Source organism: Pelobates fuscus, chromosome 3 (assembly GCF_036172605.1).
Source record: "Pelobates fuscus isolate aPelFus1 chromosome 3, aPelFus1.pri, whole genome shotgun sequence".
NCBI classification, from domain to species: Eukaryota; Metazoa; Chordata; class Amphibia; order Anura; family Pelobatidae; genus Pelobates; species Pelobates fuscus.
Window position 1 is genome coordinate 52,091,982 of NC_086319.1, and position 25,082 is coordinate 52,117,063.

The 25,082-nt window shown below is 41.0% G+C and overlaps 1 protein-coding gene across 1 annotated transcript in view; it reads left to right on the forward strand.

The window, feature by feature from the left end:
• Positions 1-531: 531 nt before the first annotated feature.
• The window catches only part of GRIP1 (glutamate receptor interacting protein 1), a 509,652-nt gene continuing 485,101 nt past the window's right edge, over positions 532-25,082 (forward strand). Inside the window, exon 1 of the mRNA XM_063447052.1 lies at positions 532-653. Within this exon, the coding sequence (XP_063303122.1) occupies positions 599-653 (55 nt within the window). The 5' untranslated portion in view covers positions 532-598. The remainder of the gene's footprint in view (positions 654-25,082) is intronic.

Below are 25,082 nucleotides of genomic sequence, written 5' to 3' on the forward strand. Positions count from 1 at the left end.
ACAGGTACCCCCTACCACCCACAGCCAGAGCCCTGCACTCACTGTTACCCCCTGCCTCCCACAGCTAGAGCCCTGCACTCACTGTTACCCCGTGCCGTTACCAGATAGACCCATGCACTCACTGTTATCTCCTGCCTTCTCCAGATAGAGCCCTGCACTCACTGTTACCCCCTGCCATTTCTTACTGGTACCCCTGCCTTCCCCAGGCAGAGCCCTCCACTCACTGTTACCCCCTGCTTTATCCAGGCATACCCCTTCACTCACTGTTAACCCCTGCTTTATCCAGGCAGACCCCTCCACTCACTGTTACCCCCTGCTTTATCCAGGCATACCCCTTCACTCACTGTTACCCCCTGCTTTATCCAGGCAGACCCCTCCACTCACTGTTATCCCCTGCTTTATCCAGGCAGACCCCTCCACTCACTGTTACCCCCTGCTTTATCCAGGCAGAGCTTTCCACTCACTGTTACCCCCTGCTTTATCCAGGTAGAGCTTTCCACTCACTGTTACCCCCTGCCATCTCTCCCTGGTACTGGTCCCCTTTCTCCCAGGAGCCCAGCCTGCTATGTGCACAGGAGAAGAGCTCTGAGTGAATAACATGCCGGGTTGGAAGAAGAATATCCCCATCTGCCTGCAGGCTGAGCAGGAACGAGGTGAGAGTGCATGCAGGGGAGGGTAATAACTCGACTCCAGCGATCCCCTCTCAAACCAGTGAATGCTTCCTGAGAGGAGAAATGACCACTCCCAGCACTCTCAGTCCCACATGGACAACAGAGTCTGAGTTTGGAAACACTCACTGAGTTTCAGCTAAGTCTATAAATCTCCCTTCATTGTGGACTAGAAATGAATTGATCCAGTGAATGGGTTTGCTTTCAATGAGTGAGGCTGGGCAGGTTATTCTAGCTGTCCATGTTAGTGCAGTACTGGGCATTTAATTCTATGGATATAACATTAATGGATAGTAAGTCAATTCCTCTGTGTCTGAATTCACCATGTGACCTGATCAATGGTCAAAGCAGTATACTAACACACTGAAATATTTATTGCTGCAGCCATAAGGACCAGTTCATTGAATGTTTACTTTCCAATTGTCAATCTTGTGACCATATATTTTAATGATCTGCTGGTTTATTCTTAGAAAATAATGGACATATTATCTTACTTTTTCTTTTATAAACTTATATTATTCTTTAATGATGCTTAAAACATAGGTGAATTTATTGTTTAATAAATAACCTCTATATATTTTATCATCTATAAAATACTATGTTTAGCCTAGTGCTTTAATTATTTGGCATTAAGGAGTTGAATTGGGTGCATTTTATTTTTTTATTTCCTTTTAAAAATTGTTTTTAATGAAACTATTTACAAAGACAGATTTTAACTCAATATTTAACCTTTGGTAATTTTTTTTAAATAAAATAAAAAGACCTTTTTATTGTAATGTATTTCATTGTCATTTATTTTTTTGATTGATTCTGACACTTTCCAGTGGAAGTTTAATTTCCTTTCTACAGACAGCTTCACTGTCTGACCTACAATTTAATGATTTATGTGAATGGAGACTATTCTCAATATTTGTGAATTGTTGCTGTCATATTGTATTTTGCATGCCTTGCTCAGGTTTGGTTGAGTAAGTGGTCGTTACACGAATTTCCAATCTAGTAACTCATGTTTTGAACTACCCTTCCTAAGATACTCAGGCAGCCTTGATTGATGGGTGATCAACATGGGAAATTTTAGTTAACAAACATCTGACTTTGCCAAGTTTTTCCGTCACAGATTTTAAGTGACTTGCAATGTGATGGCCACTGTAATGTACTTATGTGACCAGATAGATCAGTTGTCTCTTGGGTGAAGTTCAATCCAGGACACTACAATTGAGTATTTCTATGCTTGCTGTAAAACAAAAACTGACTTTTTCTTTACTGTTTTTTTTTTGTTTTATATGTTTGCTTTAATTTTGCTTTGAACTAAGGGAAATATGTATTTTTGTCCGATTGTGGACTTTCTAATACTTTATATAGTGTATATAAATATTCTTGCATACGTATTGCACTTCACCCGATCAAATGACAATTTTTTTGGAGGAATTTTATGTCTTGTTAATGCGCAAGTCAAAATTGTTGCATCCATTTTTTTTCTAAGGAAGAAAGCTCTTCTGGTATCTTCTAAATCCCTATAATTAGCATTGAAGGTGTCTTCCTTTCATCAAGAATTTTGTTATAGGCATCACATTGAATATGTTCGTAAGAGACAGGTATGCTGTTTTTTGTTAATTATTAATCAAACGCATCTCTCACCAACAACCAATTTGTTGCTGAATTAAATAATATAATATATGCAGAGAAATGCGTTCACTAAACAGAATTGTATTTCGTTGAAAGCTAAATTGCAAAACTATTCGCCCAGATAGCCAACTTGTGACTACAGCTGAGTTTTGCAAATTCTGTTTCAAATCACTACAATTTGGTGATTATTAAATATATCTCCTTGGGATATTTACTATGCTGGGAATCTACAGAACCAAACCAACATACTTAAAGTGGTTCTGTCAACTTCTGGGGCCTTTGCATATTTTTCAAAGACCCCTGGTGCTGACCTCTCCACTTGCAGTGTGATGGTCTGGGGGTGCAGGGAAAGGTGAGTTTTTCTTATCTGAAGATGTCCCTCACAGGTGCGCGATCACTTCCGGTAGATCTTCTTCAGCGTTTCGGGAGCTCCAACTGCCAAAAGCCCACATTAATGCTGTAGTCTTGCGCATGAGGGTACAAAACTGATGTCTATGGAGGATCTAGCAAGACCATACATTGTTATATCTTTTGATTGCATTGGTATTTTGGTGATATTCCAAAATAGTCAATGTGAGCATTTTATAATTTTTTTTATCTAATACTATCTAATACATGTTCCAGGTGTGCCCCCAATTCCCCTTCTTTTTCTAATTCCTGAGCGTTCCAAGTTTAGTGGATGGAATTAATGAATATTGATACTGTTGTTACTACTTAGTAGTATAGTTTTTAAAATTAATACTGGTTTGTATTTTATTTAACTTTTTATGTTTTCTTTTACACCAACGTCTTGACCTTCTCAGAGTTTATAAACCGGTTTATCTCCTTTGATTAGCCACATTCATTTTTTTATTCATCTCTAGGGAATAGTCAGGTATTTGATTTTAGGCCAGAATATACATGATCTTGTGACAGGAAACTGGCACTGAGGACTTCTGCTAATTTCCCAAATTAAAGATGGCTGCCACCTACAGTCATGGCCCGTCTCATATTGTACTGAAAAAAGATTTATCAGATGGAATCTGCTCTGTTTGACAATTAGATACATGACTAAAACTATAATTAGTATGAAAATGCTTTGGATGGTTCACTTAGCTTAGAGGAACTTTGTTAATGCATTTGATGGTGGATTCTGAACTGTTTTCTCAAATAAAAGGGGTTATCTTAGCAGTGCAGATTAAGAAAAGTTATGTGAACATATCTAATGATAACCCAAGTTGTAGCCAATAGTTCCTTCAGGGTGATTTTACAAACCAGACAGAGAAAGTAATTGTCTGAGACCTTTAATACTTTGTAATTAGAAATAGATTAAGAATAAAGTATACGCACTTTCTGGTTCCTTTTTATTCAATACTAAAAAGATTTGCATAGTTCTCTAAGCTATTAATGAATCCTGTTTTGTCCCAGGTGTAGTAAATCCTCATGCTCTCTCTTGCACGCTGTATGTGTGTGTATGTATATATATATATTTGTGTACGGGATTATGGAAGGGGCGCACATTAAACTGTGTGTAATTTTTAATATATGAAAGTCGGTTGAGGTGTGCCGAAACCGACGTGAGGTTAGGCCTGCAAAAGAGGGCCCACCCAGGTATAATGATATATGAAGAGGGTGTGGTGGGAGGGAATTTCCGAAATCGTCGCAGACAGGTGAGTAGGGGGATTTGCTGGGTTTAAATAGCCATAAAAATCCCTCCCACAATTTCAGGCATACGCCTTCTATTTGTGTACGGGATTATGGAAGGGGCGCACATTAAACTGTGTGTAATTTTTAATATATGAAAGTCGGTTGAGGTGTGCCGAAACCGACGTGAGGTTAGGCCTGCAAAAGAGGGCCAAAAAGTGTGTGACATTTATTAAACATAACAAAACATTTAGACATACTATAGAAAGCGAGCCTGATTTCTTTCTGGATTTGGAATGAACCGGTTGTATGCCGAGGACTTCCAGCGACCCATCTTCTCTACAAGATGAGTTGGAACTGGATGACTTGAGGCTGCTGTGGCGGCCCTAACACGGAATGAATGTACCGAGAAGGAACTTCGTATTGAGGCCAAGACTAACAAACAAGGAGCGAATGTATAGCATGAACTGTTTGAGAGATGTGGCAAAAATTGTACGAGCAACCATTATAATCGGAAGGCCTTTAGCATCTTGAACCACATACAATACTTACACATATCGTAAGCCGTAGAGTACGTTTGCTTAGTATTAGTGGACAAATCTTACCTGCATAGATTCTAACTACAGGCATGATTGATACCTTTTTTGACCTGCGGAGGAAATCTGGACTGCGTGTTCTTTTATCTCAACCGTTACGTTTAAGCAAGGTCCGACTTCAGGACTTCGGAAGTGGCTAAAGCGGAGGAAACTGCAGGGGAACTTGAGACGTCAGGGTTAGCGTTTATTAAAGATAATACGATACCTGGAGCTAGTTCTTGTAGCATGCTGTGAGGAGGAAGGAAACGTAATAGGTTTAAATTATGCAAAACTCAGAAGCTCATTGAGCTTTCTCGTGTAGTAGAGCCGCTAGCTAATGGAACCAATAGGTGAAGATAAGGACTATCCCGTAAGAGTTGAGGCCGTGCCAGTAGCCCTGTGTTTGAGAGAAGCCCTACCTACGATTTAGGCCATGTGGACTTGTACCATCTAAGCGCGGCAGGGTGTTAACCTCTTGTGGAAAAGCGTTAACCTGACCGAACACGTGCGATTACCTGCATAAAACCATAGCGAAAAAGGACTGTAACAGGCGCCTGAAGAAACTGCCGTGACGTGAAACGAAGAATAGAATGCAAAGCCGTGACCCACCGTAGGGAAATGTTTGCACGAGAGAGGAACCTGAAGAGGAGCTTTGACAAAACTTGAAGACGATGTGTGTTCGTATAGCAAGTACCCTATAGCAGTTACTTGGTAGGCATGAGATTGTGAAAGATTGTACAACAGGATGCATAAGGTGTTACGCCTTAAATTAAAACATCCAGCATGACCGAAAGTAACTCCCGATGGACTACTTAAGCTTACATAAAGAGAAGCGTGAACCACGACAAATGCGTGACAAATGAATTGACTGCGCATGGAGGACCCTGTGAATGTCAGGCGTGCAGACAAGTCCCTAATTAGGAGATTAAGGATTCGAATGGTATTTGTTTGGCCAAAAAATGGAGGCGGAGTGACGCCTCGATGTTCGATATGAAACAAGTGGGAATACTGTGCACCCGGTCCCATCAGATCGCTAAAGCTTATCCTGCATTGCTAGTATAAGCGACGCCGACGTGGAAATTGAGTGATAGTATGAATCGATAAACGGTAATTTAGAACTCAATGTACCAAAGTGCCCCCAAAACGTCGCGAAGAAATAAACGGTAAATCCGTAATACATGAGACCGGAAGCAGTCACTGTGCGTCACGTCAGCGCCTGGAGGACCCGACGATGGTCCAATACGAGGCCAAATCTGAACAACGTGCAATGTGGAGGGCAACGTGAGACCCAACAAACCAATTAGGCCAAATATAAGTAAGAAATGCCTGAAACAAGTTGTTGGAGGAACCGCTGGACTTGGAGTCTCCTAGCTTGGTTTGGGCACGTGGTATACGCGGTACCTAAGGATCGCCAGTGAGCGACAGGTTGGGGTAACATATGAATGTATATGTCTATGTATAGGAATCCTCGAACTGCTAGCATTAAGCATCTAGCAGACTCATTGCCCGTAAGAGATAACGTATTGAAAGCACCGGAGTAGCCGAGAACGATAGTCCTGAAATACCGTTTAGCATCGATGTAGGAGTATGTAACGCACGATCGAAACTAAGGCGGGAAAATAAAGCGCTAGGATACCTGAAGCGGATAAGGGATCTAAAACATAGTGACTATGCTTGACGGGTCTGGGGTGCGCCGCCCCCCCCCCCCAGCTCACTAGGAGCGCGAGCGTGAGTGCGTGCGTGCTGGCTGACTAGCTAGTGCCGCAATGCGGCGAAACGATTACACTAGGTTGGTGACGGGTGAGGCCCTGCTAGTTGCCAAGCGGCTTGAGAGGCTCTATCTATGCGTTGGCGTGAGGGGGTAGCGTGGCCACTGAATGAGGTGGCGGGGTGTCGGCCTCTCGGTGACAGTTAACATAAGATAGACTGGGAGTGACAGATGAGGCCCTCTCTATGCCACAATGCGAGGCGACTAGCTATGATTTGGCCCGAGGGGCGTAGTACCTCCGAGTATGAGGATGGGAGTTGGCCTCGCGGGACCACTAACCTATGGCGAAGAAGCCGGGGAGAATAACAACTAGTGGACACCTAGGAACCTAACAGCCAGCAGTTGCTAACTAAGATGGAAGGGTAGTTAGTGAGAGAGGACATACTACAGGACGAAACGTGGGTAGCAAAGAGTTAGGATCGTATGGTTTGACCGAAACCGGAGTGCCCGGTGAGCATGTGGGGTCCGGATGGTCGGGACGTGTGAACCAGGATGCGTGTATGAACGTATGAATGGCCCTCGGGGCCCGTGGTGCCAGGCCGTGGCCTCGATTCGAAAAGCAATATGAATAGACGAGTATATCTGTCGTTTATGATGTGTATATATATGCAGATCTTGTTCGCAGTATTGTTAGACGCGTACTGCCGTAGCCGAGGCTCGCTTGCCAGAACTGCAATGTGAAAGTAGATGCATTTGTCCAGCAATGTGCGTGCTTGCCTGCGTAGGAGTACGCCGGGTTTTACACGTAACGCAAATTGCCGCACTGACTGAGGATGAATTAGGGCTGGTACAGACAACGCTCCGCGCGCCGCGTACCTACATCGCTTAAAAAGACCCCCACAAAGACGAGCAGGTTAAAGAAAGTCGGAATAGCCAATTATCCAAAAATTCAGCCATAACCAAATGAGCAGGCAAATTTCCGTAACCGCCAATGCGTGTCTCCGTATATCAGCATGTCAGTGTGTGTGTCCGCGTACGTGAACATCAGGGATAATGTATAATATAATCACAGAATCACTATATCATTATAAAAATATATATATATTTTTTTTAATATTTTTTAATTTATATAGGTGCTATTCACTGTGAGACTTATTGTAAGTATACGTACATATATATATATATATATAAATATATATCTATTTATTGTGCGGCATTATCCCATAACTATATGGAGGGACATTAGGACGAAAAAGAGGGACTTGGGCCCGAGATAGGGACTGTCCCACCTAAATAGGGAGACTTGGGATGTATGATACTGTAATAGGGGTCATGAGGCTGTAGAGGTGAACTTTAGTAACTGCAATAAGAAAAATCAAAGATTGAAGAAATGTGTAATGCTGTCTTTTTGACTAACAAGCAGTATACATTCCTGCCAAATGACTCCCAAGCCATAATCGTAATGCGCCCAGGAGAAACAAACGCGATGTCCGTGATTCATACATGTACCGTGGATGAGATCTGCAAATGTTGGCTATCCTTGTAATCTGAGCAGTATAGAGAGCGTTCAATTATGCGATTTGTGTAATGCAGCCCTGAACAGTGGGAAATAAAAGCAAAACTGTGGACGAAACGGTAAACTAGGGAAGAGGCAGAAGCGAGCCGTAGTGTAATGTTAATGGCTTTAGCGTCTACCCGGAATCATATCAGTAATGGAGAGATTAATAAGACGTGGGGGTGTCGAGCTGCACGCACCAGATGCTATTGAATTTAACCCTAATACCCTGCCAGCGGTGGGTGTGCTGAGGTTCATAGGACTTGAAGGAGAACAGCATCTGGTGTAACAACTCTGGTATAAGGAATTAGTTATAACAAAAGGTGAGTACCTATGCATTGCCCAAACATCACGCAGTACACAGTCTTAAAACGTGCCCATATATAATGGAAGACGCAGCTAGCGGGCTGTATATATTTTCACGAGCACCCCAGGTCTTTTAAAAAGCTTGTATAACTGTGTGTTTGTGCTCGCAGTGAAGTCTACGATTTTATCAGAAGTAAATATTTTAAAGAGTTTGCGAAATGAAGGGATGTAAACGTTTGCCGGGGTACGTGCTCTTATGTTTCCCTACCTTAGCCATGCAATGCCAGTCGTTCTGTCTGTCTGGATTCCCATCGCACAGACGATGCCAGACAGCGTGCACTCAGTAGTCACTGAACTGCCGAACATTCAGGCTACTATCCAGCTCTGACGGACGCCGACAATCCCAGCAACCCCGCAACAGCCCCAAATGGCATAACATGACAGCGTCCCGTCGGCAGAGCACGGCCTCTCTGCACCAGTCTAGACTAATTTCCAGCTTGCTAGCGGCGCCCCTCACAGTTCATCTCGCCCATTATTATCTTAAAAAATAAAATTGCCTGGTCATTTATTAGGGGAGAGAGAGGAAAGGTTTAATACATATATATACCCATTAGGCTAGCTAGAGAGAATGAAATGTGTGCGGGAAGCTATACGTGGGATGAAAAATGCGAACGGAGCGTATGTGTAAAAGGAAGAAAAATTTGAATGGACTCACGGTTTGAGCGAACCGCCGAACGGCCTCCATGCGGATGAAAGAGACTCACGAAACCGGCGGGCTGTGTACGAGCGTCGCGGCAGATTGACGTCAGAGGTCTGAGAAAACGGAAATGAAAGCGAATTTCCGAAATCGTCGCAGACAGGTGAGTAGGGGGATTTGCTGGGTTTAAATAGCCATAAAAATCCCTCCCACAATTTCAGGCATACGCCTTCTATATAATATATATTCTGAATTTTACTGTTGTGCATCACCTGCATGTCCCAAGGCAAACATTACATAAAGACTATCTTGGGACTGCTGCTCTGAAAGGTGATGTTTCCACCGTCCTCTAAGAATACAAAATAAATCATAGTCAACGGCAAATAAGCGAAGACAACGATCACTTTTTCCAAGATCCAAACCTCTGCATATGTGTATGTAGTATGTAAATCTGTGTGTGTATATGTATATTAGAAAATGCATTAACAGGACAGGCTTATATCCCATGACCTATCCATGTCTCTGTGATGATAATAAAAACATTTTTTTTTTCACATATACTTTGTTGTTTATTGCAAGATTTCACAGTGGCAATTACTAACAGGACAGAAGATAATTTACTATAAATACCGCCTTGTATGTTTTGTGATTTATATTATATTATTATGATATTTGATATAGCGCCATCAAATTCCGCAGCGCTTTACAATGGGTGGACGAACAGACATGTAGTTGTTACCAGACAAGTTGGACACACAGGAACAGAGGGGTTGAGGGCCCTGCTCAATGAGCTTACATGCTAGAGGGAGTGGGGTATAGTGACACAAAAGGTAAGGTAAGGATAGTATTAGACTAAGGACAGTTGCAGAAGAGAAATCAGTCAGGAGCTCAGTTAACAGTTTAATTGATATGATTTTATGAAGAAGTGGGTTTTTAACGATTTTTTGAAGGAGTGGAGACTAAAATGTAACATCATATGCTACTAGTCAGGCCTTAAAAGTTACTAGTCACTGTAAGCCTGGAGTGTCCATGGCACACTCACCAGGGGTACATTTTCTACTCGCCAGTGCTGAACTTTCACTTGCCAATTACTAATAACCAGTGAAAATTTTGAGATCTGCTAGAACCATTTCATATCTAATATTAGAGATTCAGGTTTAACCCCTTAAGGACCAAACTTCTGGAATAAAATGGAATCATGACGTGTCAGACATGTCATGTGTCCTTAAGGGGTTAAAGAAACCATTTCAAATGGATCAGTTCTATATCAAGCTGTGGAATAGTTGGAAAAGCTTAGAATTCTAAATAAGCAAAAAAGAATACTAATGTAGAGGGAGAGGCACAAAAACGCTGCACATTATTAGAATGTTGGTAAAGTTTATAAGGTACAAAGAGCAGTATTGCATAGGACGTTCTATAAATCTACACTCTAACCGAAATAGTTCATTTGTAGCCTAAATGATACAGATAATCAAAATACACTGGATAAGACAAACTGACCACTAACGCTGCACTTTTTATATTCGTTTAGCAGAGAATGGACGGATGAATGCTTTTGTCATGGATTTATGTAGAATGCTTTTCATTCCTTGATGCTGACATGGTTTTGACAATTATACAAGGCACCCAGAGATTTGAGGTTAAACTGTGGTGTTCTAGTGCTATTTTTGCTTTGTCCTGTCAGTATGGTTTTTGGTAAAGTTGACATGTCTGGGTATATTGTACATTTCACACAGACATAGCCGGAATGGGAGGTTGAAGTTTTGAAACCTTTATTTAAATGGAGAAACAATAGATATTGTTTTCATTAATTAAACCGGACATTTAACAATATCAAACCTGCGAGTAAAAAACACTGTTGTTGTTCTAGTGAGCTGTAGTTGCAGTGAATTCATCATTAGACTGCTGTACTCCAATTTGTAACCTTTAAAGGAACACTATAGTCACCTAAATTACTATTTAACTCCTAAATGGCAGAGGATTGAGCAGAGGATTTAGCTTAACTGCTTCATTAAGCTAAAGTTGTTCAGGTGACTATAGTGTCCCTTTAATGCTTTTATGTGTAGGTTTATAGTGGTATCCAATACACCCCAGCTAGTCTCGTAACTTAACTAGAGTCTTAACAATACTGGGAATTCTTCCATTGGTTGAGCCCACGTAAAGTGAGGATTAGCAGATACACTAACCCCTAATGTTTTGTTCGCAAAACACCTCTTAATTTTAAATGCAAATTTAACCAACATGGAAGTTCAATAAAATGATAACTCAGAGAATGTTTGCTTATAAGCTTTTATTGCTCTAGTTTTTGTCATTAGTTTTTCAGTTCACCAACAATTCAGTGTTTAGTGAGTAAACCCCATTTTATTGCCTAATGAAACTGTTGAAACTGCTAAAACAGTTGAAAGTTAATGAAACATTTTGAATGTCATTATGAATGCAGCTCTGGTATAGCTTTGCTCTAATGATGTTCAAAATATTTAACTTGCTATTTCAAAAGCTCTGTTTGAAATGGCTGGCCAACACTGTCCTGCTTCCTCCTGTGTTGAGATTATGGAGATTTAAGATCAATGCATCATCAGTACAATGAACTGGTAACAAAAAATGTATAATGGTAGAACAAAAATCAAACCAGAATGAAAATGACACTATTGAATAAAACATTGAAAATCGCCTATTACTTCTGCTTATGTTTTCATCATCTATCGCTCCATTTTATTCTAAATGTGTAGCGGAGCTCCCTGTACCCCGGCTGGGTACCTCCGCCAAGGACTGCTTCCTAGCTAGAACAGGGGGGAAAAAAAGCTCAGCGCTCCTGCTCAGTCGCCGTGGCTTCACTGGGGTCCTCCTGGAGCCTCTCTGTCCTGGAGCAGAATAGGGGACTAGCTTTATTCCCTCCCAGGGACCGGACGACACACAGTCCTGGGAGCTCTAGTCCTTACACGCACTTTCCCTGCCGAATCCTCCAAGAGCTGAAACAAGGGCTGAGCAGTGATTATGGCTCTTCCCCTCCCAGTAACTAGACGACACATAGCTCTGGGAGTACAACTGAACTTATCTTTAATGGGACATGGTACAGCCAATTTATACACAGACTGGACTCGTAGATCCCGGGTCAGGAGCCCCTGTAGTCGCTGACCGTCCGGCTGCAGGCATGAGGCTCCTGGATCTCCTCCTGATAGTGATTATAGCTCCTGTAGGAGCAGATAGTGAGATCCTCAGCATGATGACCTAAAAACAAAGAGCTCGCAAGCGAGTGGGCACGTGTGGCATTTTAAAAAATAATCTAATCTGCTTCTGTATAGCTCACTTGTCTGAATCTTTTAAATGTTTCCCCCCCTGAGACCTATAATTTTCATAAAACACACTAGTTAAAATTAGGGGCAACTTCTCCTTGCGTATAGAAGTCAAGTTAAAAATGGGCTGAGCTTAAATCAAGATTCTGTTTCAATCACATCTACCAATAATCCATCAATAAACACATTCCAGAGAAGGGAAAACCGCAGACATCATGGGCAGAAGAGAACAAAATGGCTGCTTCTAGGTAATGAGATCAAACACAAGGAATAAAAGATAATCAATATAAATAAAGGCAAGTGACCAAGGAGGGAGTATAATCATTAAGAAACAGAAAGCTTAAGAAGAGAAAAAACAAAACAAAAAAGTGTCAGGGCCACTTTAACAACTGCCATCACAACCCAGTGACATGAAACTAAAGCAATTATTTATCAAGTTGTGTTCTGATGGAAAGTGTCTTGTTGGGTGGGTTCCGAATCAAATATTGTTTTGCAAGCAGCTGGTGAGTGATTAAGGTTTGTGGTCAGTAATAAAAATAGAATTATGAAGAATGTAGTGATTATCATTATATTTATATAGCGCCAACAAATTGTCCATTAAAACATTCCTCTAATACCTTTAAATCTAAACCAGCCATTCCCTGACCTCCCATTAGTTTGTAGGTTAGATCCCTCCTGGCTCAGATAATATAGCAAATTGCCAGAGATCCACCCGAAAACTGAGCACCGGTAAAAATGTAAAGGTACAAACCATTTCACCCCAGAACACCACTATAGAGACTAGGCCCTTTATTTTACAATAGTATAATAAAGTGCACTTTATATAAATATGTAATTCCTCTTATATATTAATTGTCTGTTATGATAATCGGCGTTTAAGTAATCTTCGTTCCCAAGTATAAATCATTCAGATTTTTTTTCTCTGTATAGGCATTCTCAGCTTGTATTTTTATTTTTAATCATGCAACTTTCCTTCTCATCAAAGCACACCTGTGAATTAATTTGGTACCCTGTGTTCTCAGTGATTACAAATCTATATTTGAATTACTTATTTTGAGTTTGTGTTAGAAATTCATAAGCAGCTTTACACATTTATGACCCTGTTAACATAATATCTGTCAATGGGATGTAATAAAGTAACTCATTATTAGAGCAGTGGGTTAAAAAGGAACTACGATGAAAACATATTTTTTGATATGTTGTAGAATGTGCAAACAAATGAAGAATTTCAAAGGTAATTTGGGGTTTATTCCTTCCCCAGGCTCTATTGTTTTTTTTTTTTTTTTTTTTTAAATCTTTCTTTTATTATGGCATATGCGTTATGGGGTACAGAATAGAAAAAGGAGGTACATAGGGATAACATACGTGAATGTTAACAAGATGGTTTGTGTTGCACTCCTAAGAAAGACTGCCATAGTTTTATTTTTTTTATAACATGAATAAACACAGCGTTTCAGGTTAAGTTAAGTGTCGCAAAGTAAAACAACATTAACTAAAGTAAAAGAGTGACGTTTAGTAGGTATCATTATAACACATGTTAATGCTGACAAGCTGGTTTGTGTTTCACACTTAGGAAGGACTGCGATCTTTACTTGTTAAAACATGAAGAGACATAGTGTTACTGACAGTACAGGTTAACTACTAGCCTACAATGATGCATTCGATTAATTATAAGGGATTTATACGCTATTCAAGCATCACAATGTTCCTAAGCTATGCGTGATATTACAGGCTTTAAACATACATATCTAGTACACATATAAGGTTACGGTTAGTTACAAGCTGGAGACCAAGTGTATGGAGGATAGCCCCCTTTAAATGCTAGGGTCAGACTAGGGACACTCAGCAGAGGCCAGACAACTGCCCTTATGAGGTCTGCCCAGGGCATAGAGAGCAGACCTGGCTACAGCGTGTCTAAAGAGAGGAGCAAAGCCAAGGTGTGGATATGGTAAAGTGTGGGTCCATGTGTAACGTGACAGGGTCACAAGAGTCTATGTCCGCCCGGGTGTTAGGCAGTACTCAGCTGTGGTGGAGCTTGTCTCTCCCGCCGGCAGTTCGTGTAAGATGGTGATAGGTCTCGTGTGTCGGCCTAGTGTTCAGGTCTCTGTTTCATCCAATGCCCGAGATAGGAAGCGTGGCGGTCGAGGCGTGGGTGATCTGGAGTGAGCAGGGTCGTCGCGAGAGAGGAGGGACCTCTCCCCAGCCCCAAGCTTCTTGGTGGGTCGGCTTCGGTGTGCCACAGGCTCGGGAACGCAATTGGGCTGGGCCTTTCCCTAGACGGGCGCTGCAGATAGCCCCGGTGTTTCGCCGCCGCCAGCGGCGGGTGGGCTTCCAGCGAGGTGGCAGAAGCTTTAGAGGGTGCCTCTTAATGACCCGCGGCTTGGGTGGGTACATAGCGGTAGTTGCAGACGTATGGGTACAAGCTTTACCCGGGGTCGGTCCGCTCCGTCTCCTCTTCACCATCCCCGCTGTCTGTACTTCCTGGACAGGGGAGGCCTTGGCGAGGCATTTTTCCAGCCGGTCCCAGAACCTCTGAAAGTTGGGGTTGTGCAGGTGGAGGCCTTGGTGTGTCGTCCGCCAGGTTGTTGGGCTCTGTATTGACAGGGCCCCAGCCAGGGTGGGCAGTCGTAGGCCTTGTTGCCGAGTGTGTCAGATAGGTGTGGACCGGGATGACCCCCGCCGGTCCATAGGGGGGGGAACGGTGGCTCGAGCCTTGTCTCCCATCGCGGTGGGATGGCGGGAGAGCGGCCGTCTCCCCCGCCTCCACCACGAGCGTAGGCCTCGATGGCTGTGCGAGCGGGAACAGTGCGATGAGCCTCGAGAGTGGTATCATTGTGTAGGTCTCGGTACCCCAAGTCGTTTGGGAGTCAAGGGAATTCGGTTCACGGGTTCTGCTCCGCTGGAACCGGTTCTTGGTGCTGTAGAGTGCAGGAGCAGCAGAGACCTGCGACCGTCCCGCTCTGCAGTCAGACCCCGCCCCCCCCCAGGCTCTATTGTTGACACCACTTAAAACAAACTTCAGGAAGTGTTGGTTTAATGTCCCTACTGTAAGCCGAGCATGCGTCCCGTTAGACAGGGCAACTGCAGTCTGTATGATTCGCATTCAGCGACGTTATATATGATGACGCAGAACTTGAAGAAGGAAGTGCCTCTAGTGGCTGCCTCTCAGTTTGTTGGTTAATAAAATCTAAACATTGCCATTTCTCTAAAACAGCTGTGTGTATCTGTGTGGTGTTTGTTTGTTTTTTAAATCCAATTTTTACTTAAGGGACCCCTATAGTCACCCAGACCACTTCAGCTTAATGAGGTGGCCTGGGTGCTAGGTCCCCCAGGTTTTAACCCTACAGCTGTAAACATAGCAGTTTCATAGAAACTGCTATGTTTACATTGCAGGGTTAATCCAGCCTCTAGTGGCTGTCTTCCTGACAGCCGCTAGAGGCGCTTCCATGATGCTCAATGTGGAAATCGCATTGAGCACCAGAACGTCCATAGGAAAGCATTGAGTAATTCGGGAGCTGACGTCGGAGGGGGAGGAGAGGTCACCAGTGCTGAGGGAGCCCAGCGCTGGATTAAAGGACCACTATAGTGCCAGGAAAACATACTCGTTGTCCTGGCACTATAGTGCCCTGAGGGTGCCCCCACCCTCAGGGACCCACTCCCGCCGGGCTCTGGGGAGAGGAAGGGGTTAAAATCTTACCTTTCTCCAGCGCCGGGCGGGGAGCTCTCCTCCTCTCCGCCTCTTCGGCTGAATGCGCATGCGCGGCAGTAGCTGCGCGTGCATTCAGCCAGTCTCATAGGAAAGCATTCATAATGCTTTCCTATGGACGCTGGCGTCTTCTCACTGTGATATTCACAGTGAGAAGCACGCAAGCGCCTCTAGCGGCTGTCGAGACAGCCACTGGAGGCTGGATTAGCCCATTTATAAACATAGCAGTTTCTCTGAAACTGCTATGTTTATAGAAAAATGGGTTAATCCTAGATGGACCTGGGACCCAGACCACTTCATTAAGCTGAAGTGGTCTGGGTGCCTAGAGTGGTCCTTTAAGGTAAGTGGCTGAAAAGGTTTTAACCCCTTCAGCCCTGCGGGAGGGGGGGCCCTGAGGGTGGGGGGGACCTAAGGACTATATAGTATCAGGAAAAAGAATTTGTTTTCCTGGCACTATAGTGGTCCTTTAATGTATTTTGCATCGCTTATTTTTCTGAAAAATGATAGAATATGTTCAGCAATGTATGTAATCGTATTGGGAGAATTAAGTGAATGTTTGCCCAACGTGTAATTACTATACACGAATGTTCTTTAAGGGTGAAATGTTATTGATAATTGATAGAGAAGTCAAAAAGGCTAAGAAAAGAACATGCGGGTTAATGTAACCAATTCATTAGCAGTGAAATATGTATAAAGTCATCTTTCAAATGGCATCTTCTGTGTTTTTCCACTTCTAAAAGTTGTGCCTCAATAAACAGCTTTTTGCTTTTTATATAATCGCTCTGTTTTTCATCAGAAACAGAGTTTATACTCTTCACAGGTTGGGGACTTACAGCAGTGAGCCTTCATCGCAGCAGGCACAAAAGTGAGGTTAAGAACACCCGCTATTGGTCGAGCCGCACAGCATTGAAGGAAAAAGTCAAACTGCTGTCTGAAAAGTACAGATACAAACAATCTGATCTCTAACATTCTAAAGGGTCTATCAGGCTGCGTGTTAAGTGGCATTTGACGGTAGTACACTTATTCTTAAACAATCCTTTAAAAGAGGACTTTTGGACCCCTTCTAATGGATCATTGATTGCCACTGTGTGAAGACCGTTATTTGTTAAAAAACAACACATACATTTTTTTCACATACATTTAATAAAACCTGAAACTTACAAAAATCTTTTTACCCCAAATAAGTGGCTTTGGGTTTTTTTTTTCCCTCTGATTTTATTTTTAGTTCTCTAGAAACCTTATGACCTCATTTAGAATATGATCATTTTTGCTAAACATTGAAATGAAAGATTACCATATAAAGCAATTGGAATAGAAGCATATATATATATATATATATATATATATATATATATATATATATATATATATATATATATATATATATATATATATATATTTTTTTTTTTAATCCATATATGCATGTGTATATTTTTCCTTCAGGTAACTACTCATGTAATATGTAATTTTAGAATTCATTTCATTCCAGATGTGACCGTTGATATGCAAAGAAAAGACTTAATTGTGTTTTAGTTACATCCTCATCTAACCTCAACTTTATCAACAGCAGTATCTTTCACATTTAAAGAGAATGTAATATACATATGCCTGTCAGAATTATCAGAATTTAGAACTGGATTCTGTTTGCAGAAGCTAGCCCAAAATATAACCTCTCTTTATGAAAGAAGGATTCCCCGTACAAATAAATACCTATGTTATTTAAAGGGCGTCCCTGGGCGCTCTCTGAAATTACATGGTTTAACCATTTTTCAACAGTCTGAAGGGAAACTATAGCGCCAGGAAAATAAACCTGTTTTCCTGGCACTATAGCATCCCCCGCCATCAAGCCCCCACCTCCCCCGCCATGGTGCAGAAAGGGTTAAAAAACATTTCTTTAACTTACCTGGGTCCAGCGCGTTGGCGCTGGTTAGGGTCCGCCTTTACTCCTCGGCCGTGCTCGCATTAGGATTTCCCTGTAGGAAAGCATTGTTCAATGCTTTCCTATGGGGATTCCATTCCGGTGATGCTAGAAGTCCTCTTGCATAGCGTGAGGATGTACAGCATCATTTAGGCGACCAAAAGTCGCCTAAAGACCCGGAAGTCCCTCTAGTGGCTGCCTGGTAGACAACCACTAGAGGAGGAGTTAAGCCTAGCAGGCAATTATTGCAGTTTATTAAAAAAACTGCCATAATTACTTGTTAAGGGTGATGGGACACTGCACCCAGACCACTATAATGAGCTGAAGTGGGCTGGGTGCCTACAGTGTCCCTTTAACCCAGACATTTTGTCCCTGGCTGCCTGTCGCATTACCTCTCTTCTTGCGTCCACAATACCGATTAGGAAGGATTGGTTTGGATGCCAGTGATAGGTTGAGAGTGCCCACGTCAAACTTGTTTCCTCTGTGCCTTTGGCATGGCTATAGGTTTGAAAGGGTTGACTATTGAACCCACCCATTTTTTTGGAAAGCACTGGGAAGGAAGAATGTATTTGAGAAATGTTGCACAAAATAAAGCACTTGTGTGTTGATGCAAACCTTCATTTGCATTATCCATGTCTGGATTAAATCAGATCTCCTGCCTATAACAGAAGTCGATTATGGACATCTTCACGTATGTGAAATTGTGTTTGTTCCGTAGTCATTTCAGTCTGGGCATTTTCCTGCTGTGTATTTCTGCTACCGTCCTTTTTTCTGTTTGGCTTTGTGATAAACCAGGCTTATCTTAGTAATAGAATGTTTTTGTTCCTTAAGATGTTTGACATTACTTTCTTATCATTTTTCTATGTAACTTTGAGTCGCCTTTTGCTGTGATGATCCTTGTTCTCATACTGAAGTACTGCTCAGGATCTATTTGACAAGATTTTCTGTTGGTGCCATGCTACACAGTGCACTGAATAAAATGGGGTACACATACTTAAATGTGAATAGTTGGCAAATATCATCCCTCGGTTTTTTAAAATTTTGTTTTAAGGGAAACTGTCACTTTTCAGAGTTTTTTTAAATTCTGTTGACTTATCTCTCTTGCATTTAACTATGGTGTGGAAACTAATTTTAAAGGGACATTCTAAACAATAGAACCACACCATTGTAATGTTAGTGTATAGATGCTGTCCATTTTCTCTGTAAATATAAACTTTGCATTTGCCAGAGAACATGCCCCTTACGGCATTCAAAAAGCAAAGGTCTACATATTTGCTGTCATCACACCCAGCATGACGCCACTGAACTCTCATAGAGGGAGGATTAGATTCCCTGCTTCTGTATGAGAAGAATCTGATTGGAAGGATGGGCAATTGCTGCACATGTGCCAAAGGTCCTAAATGCTTCACCATGACAAGCATTGGATTATACAAAGATCATCAAGGATGAAGATATCACAGAAGGTGGAGCAGCTGATGCAATAAGGCATTTTTCACATTGGATTATAGGTAAGTGTAATGTCATTGCCTTTGAATTTTTTTTTTATTGTACAAAGGCTGCCCATAATCTAACAATATACAGAAACAGACTAAGGTTAAATTACATTTGTTTTTAACCATAGTGTTCCTATAAATGTAGACATTAATTTGGATGTATTTACCTTACTCTCTGAACTGGAGGTCTTTATTGTGGTTCTCAGTCAGTCATTGTTCTCAGAAGAGCTTTATTCTGTAATTAAAGTGGCTTTGTCACTTTCTGGTCTCTTTGCATATTTTGCAAAGACCCTTGATGGTGAACTTGGCGCTTGGTGTGCGGTGGCGCAGAGGATGGTAGGTTCCACGTGACCCACCACCCTCTTCATCCAGTGGATCCTCTTTAGCTTCTGCTGCTACAAAAAAGAGTGCAACACTGATCTCTATGGAGGATCATGTGAGGATCCAGCCGCCATAGAAAATTCCATTTTCCTTAGAGCCATCACTAGTGACTGTGGGGGAAATGACAAAACTTGACAGCTGTAGCTCTGGCTACACAGTCAATGTGAGTATTTCATAAAGATTTTTTCGGGTGGAAGTTTGACTGGGGGGGATAGGGGGGAGTTTGACAGAACCACCAATAGCTTTTGCACTTAGCAATCCCTATTGAGAGCAGAGTGAAACCAGAAACAATGCTTCAGTACTTTCCTTTTCAATGCAGTGTCTGCCTTGGCTATGCCAGGATGGAACCGGATTGCAATGTCAATTTATATATCTGTAATATACATTTAAAATAGAGCAATACATGAAGAAAATGTTAACATAGGTTATAGGTAATTTTCAACGTCTTATTCAATGGTGTAAATTCCAGAGAAGTTTTGGCTTGTATGTTAACCAGTATCCGAAAAAAAATGAAATCCTTATACTTTTAATTGAAACTTACATAAAAAAACAACGTATCTGAAAACAACCAGTTGCTATCCGTGGGATCAATGAAGCAAATCGTGATTCCCTTCAATCCCCATAGATTTTGAACACTGAGTAAGATTAAACATGGAAGTGCTGTTCATGTACTCAGCACTTCTGCTTATTGTCACGTAACCGTTTCATGGAGTGAATGGAATTGGCTGGATGTCGAAAGCAGGTCAGTGCACATGCTTGAACATTAATGCTGGTTTGCACACGTATGGGTTGGGAGAGAGCATGAACGAACAGCCAGTGCTATTTCTGTGGGAACTGCTTCAGCACTGAGACCATGTGGAGTCCTCTCACCAATGACGTTTATAGTGAACCAAGACATATAAAGTAGGAAGCCAGGTATGGCCGATATTCCAGCTCGATTATCCAAGGTTTGATCTGTTAATGCTGTTGCAGGCATTTTTTGAGCTACACAAGAAATCACGATGCCAACACTGTAGGATTGACACTCTAGGATTACATTCCATAAGATAAAACTTAGCGTTTATTAAGAAAAGTTACAATTACAAACGAGCCAACGCTAGGATAACAAAGTGTACCGTCTGCTTTAAAGACAAAGATTATTCCCCTCACGCGTTTCGTGCCAAAAGCAAGCATTTATTCATAGGTATGAATAATCACCATGGTGAGTTCAATTTTAAAACTGTGTCCTTTTGATTGTATTCTTTACACCTGCCAAGCATGTTTGTTAAATATAGGGAATAAGAAAGGATATTACAAATCCTAGTTAGTGACAGCTGTCAGTCAGTATATTGGCTGATTTTAAGATAGCATACATCTTGTCCTCTACATGTATACATGCCTACTAAATTGAAATTCCAGATTTTCTCTGTCTCTCCTTTGAGGGGAAAGGGGGATGTATAGCTGCTGTTTGTGTGTTTAGTAAGGAATGCAATTAGTTGATTTAATATCGTTTTCGCTGTGTGGCGTGAATTAAATTCTGAAAGTGCATTGCTAAATTATGATTGGATGTCTTTTGTAAAAGCTTTCCAATTGATACAGAAAGTTATAGCTTGTGCGAGACCATCTGCATGCTGTTTTTTGTTTGTGGCGCATATTAAAAAGCAATGGCATTGTTTATTAAAAAGGCCTTTATTAAAAGTTACTTTTCATTACAGTATGTCACTGATTTCATTTTACAAATCGAACAGCTATGTTCTCCATTATGCTTTCCAGTAGATCAAATTCTAGTTGGCCTTTCCTTTTTCTAAATTATAATATAGAAATCCAAAGGCCCAATCAAACCGCAAAATTCTCATACATTTGCACAATTGTATTAAAAATCATCTAGTTCAATTGTTCACTAAATGTGCTTTTGTAGTATCATTGGCCATTGTTCACAGGTGTGTATACTACGTTTACATTCAGAAAGACAAATTTCAGTTTCAAGGTTGTGAGTTTGATATTGCACAAGGTATCAATCTGGCTTTCAGGAACATAAAGTCCCAGTGGCTAAAATAAAAACACATATACTAAAAGCTCACTGTATGTTTTTCTTTTTCTTCAAGATGTTAGGAAGATAAAAGTACTACACTTGATTCCCATAATTTGGTTCTGGGTTCTGGGATACCTATGACACTGGCCCTTGGGGTATAGAGTACCAAAATGCGTTCACCCAATTGGCACGGAACTTAAAGGGATACTATAGTGCCACGAATACCACGAATTCCTAGAACTATAGCTCCCTCTGCCTTCCCCCTCCCTCACGCCCCCCTCTGTGAAAAGCTCTAAACTCCTTATTTACTTACCTGATCACTGCCCCGATGTCCCTCGGCGCTGGGTCGCTGCTTCGTCACCTTCGACATCACTGACGAGGGACTGCAAATGCAAAAACCAAAAGTTTCAAGTCTCCGGCACTATTTTTTAGTGGAAATATTGCTGCAGAGATGCCCGTTCTTAGCATTTATACCAAATAAGGAACATTCTGAGATGTCTTTTATTTTTAATTTGCCACCAGACCAAGGATTGGAGAACTTTCTTGCTATTATCACAGTACTGACATGTAATTGGTCTTTGAAGATTATCTCCAAAGTGCAGTTAGAAAAAGGAAAATACATTTTCAACTCCTGCCTGTAGTGTTTCTTTAAATCAGAACTCTCACTTTCAGTGGGTCTTCACATATTTTGTAAAGGCCCTCGGAAGTGACGGTGTGGTGGCCGCTGGATGCAGGGAAGGTAGTTGTACCTGAAATTATCCCTCATGGCTGCCACCATCTAGTATGTCTCATGGTATTTTTGGATTCCGTGAAATTCAGGATCAGTATATTTTAAAGATTGTATCTTTCTGAAATACTGAAAATTGACTGAGCTGCATTGTTTGTGGTGACATAAGATTATTAACTTTTCCCATAATCACGGTGGTTAAGACGTATTCTTGATCTATTAGATGATCTGATTAGAATTACATTGATGTATTTTCATTGCTGAACTTTTATTTACTAAATTATTGTTTTAAGACCTATTTTTTTTTTCGCAAATAGCCTTTAAGATTCTTAAGATGAAACAAAGACAAATAAATTGGAAATGGTAATGATGACTCTGTTGAAAAAGATCTAAACTCTTATTCACTGACTCAAAAAGACCTCAAACCAGATGTCATTCTGATTAAGACGATGCATGACTTAAAGGTCTAAATAGTCCTTGGGCTTTGTATGTACTTACCACATATATATTCTACTGCGCTATTCTTATGGAGTGAAACATTTCCTTTCATATGTTAACCCTTCGCAGGTTGGTGTTATGAAAAACTTTCAGAACTTTTAGGGTTCGTATTTCATGTTAACTCATTTTCTTTTAATGAAGAGTTTTCACACGTTTGAGCTGGTGTCCAAACAAGGTATGTCTACAATACATTTCTGGGTACTGGTGAAGACATCTTCCTGTGATGATCCATGCATGTATTCAAGTTCTCATCTTGTTCTTACAAATAACACGCATGCAATCTGCTATTCTTACAATGTTGCTGTGTATGCGTGTCTGTTTGTCGCATGGTGAAATATCAGGAAATTCAGATAATTTGCAAACCTATTCCTCTGCCCACGTGTGGAACTTGGCTATCCCAAAATGAATTATACAATCTAATTTGTATATATTTGTGAGGTCATTTGCTTGAGAATAAAAACGAGCATGCCTCTCACTTATGCAGTATTCCTCAATTTATAGAAAAACAGTTGCTACAGTAGCTAAACATACAAAATGCTGAGCCACTGATGCAAAAAAAAATGGACTAGGTAGGTAAAATAGGACATAACCCAGAGTAAATTGACAAAAAAGGAAAAAAAGAAGAGAGAATCTTACAAACTAGATCAGCTCTTAAAACGTTACCACCATAAGTCAGATAATCGATCATTAGGCAATATAATCTCTTGTTTGGGAGATCCTCTCTTATTTTCTTATTTGTCAATTTACTTCAGTTTATCCAATTTGCAATCCTTTCGAAGAGGTTTGCATTGGTCATAGATCTGGCCAAATGACTGTGTAAACATGTACCAACGCATTTGGACTTCAGTGGTGTTCTTTGCGTGGGGAAATGTTCGGTGCCATCGTTGTGTACATCTTCAGGGCTGACATTCCACGTTTTCTAGAGCTTTGTCCTTACATCTCTATTGACACATTTTTGTCACTGGCCCACCCCCCCATTATTGTTTTTATAGCAGTTTGATAAAAATGTAGATGTTCTTTTATTCACTGTGTAAATAATTGGGCTATGCATTGTGATTTATATGTATATAACATTGGAAAAGGTTTCAACATATAAATCGTTCTCTACTGTGTCAAAAAAATATCTTGGTAAACGTCATGTTACAACTAAGGGAAGAAGCATTTGTCAAAAATATTAAGAAATAGGTGTCAAAGTGACATCTAGTTTAGATAAGAAGTGAGGTGATTGCACGGATTCACTGAATTCATATTTGTTATTAGTACAACACATACAGAACAAGCTAAAAAGCCTTGGCTCAAAAAAAATAAAATACAAAATATAGTTATGTGGGCCATGGTGAATGTGTTCACTGCACTAAAGACAGGTAATGCAGAAAATGCAAATATATTATAAAAGAAAACCAACCTAAACAACTGAAAATGATCAGCTAATTCATTTAAATTCTTTTAAGTTTTCTTTAAAGGGGAACACTCACTTCCTGGGAAATTATGTTTATTTATCCCCTATGTCTAACAAATATGCGGGAGATCTGAAAAACAATATTAAATCTAGAAATCTACACTGCTGTATTTTACTTTGTCCTGAGCATCTTGAACCCTCACGGCATCATAACCGCTCAACCAGTTAAAACATTAACCAATAGATGTGCAGTTGTGTAGGTGGTTCCTGTCCTCTCCGCCCCTTTTCTTTAGGCAAACAGCTCTTTGAACTTGTTATGGTAACTGGAGGTCCTGGACACCAGCTTACCTTGAGGGGTAAACCATTTACAAATGAATGCGTAGCTGTGTAGATGGCTCCTGTCCCCTCTTCTTTTGGCCAACCGCTCATTGAAGTTGTTATGGTGCCTTGAGGTTCCAGACACCATCTTACATTAAGGGGTTAAACTGTCACCTCTGCCCCTCTTCTTCCAGCTTCATTGAGAGACCCTCAGACTTGGCGCCAGTGATAGGCTAAGATTGTCCGCTAATGCTAGCTTCCCGTTGAGAAAACTGCAGGAGAAACATTTGATAAATCTCTCTTCTTTCTCATTCTCAACTCTGTTTCAATGTTTTATTCAATTGTTTAATTTTTAGAGAAGTGTGTGTGTATATTCTAGAGACATTACATTCAAGCGTTATTAAAAGGTAGATAAATATGACAGGACTTAACTCCTTATCTGCACGCTAGATATGTCAACTTTCATACCACAGGCCATTACTGAAGAACAAAATATAATGGAGGCTAGAGAGTCGATTACATCAGTAACAAGACATTTTTAAGAATGTCAATATATATTAATACTGTAATATAGTGAGTAGCA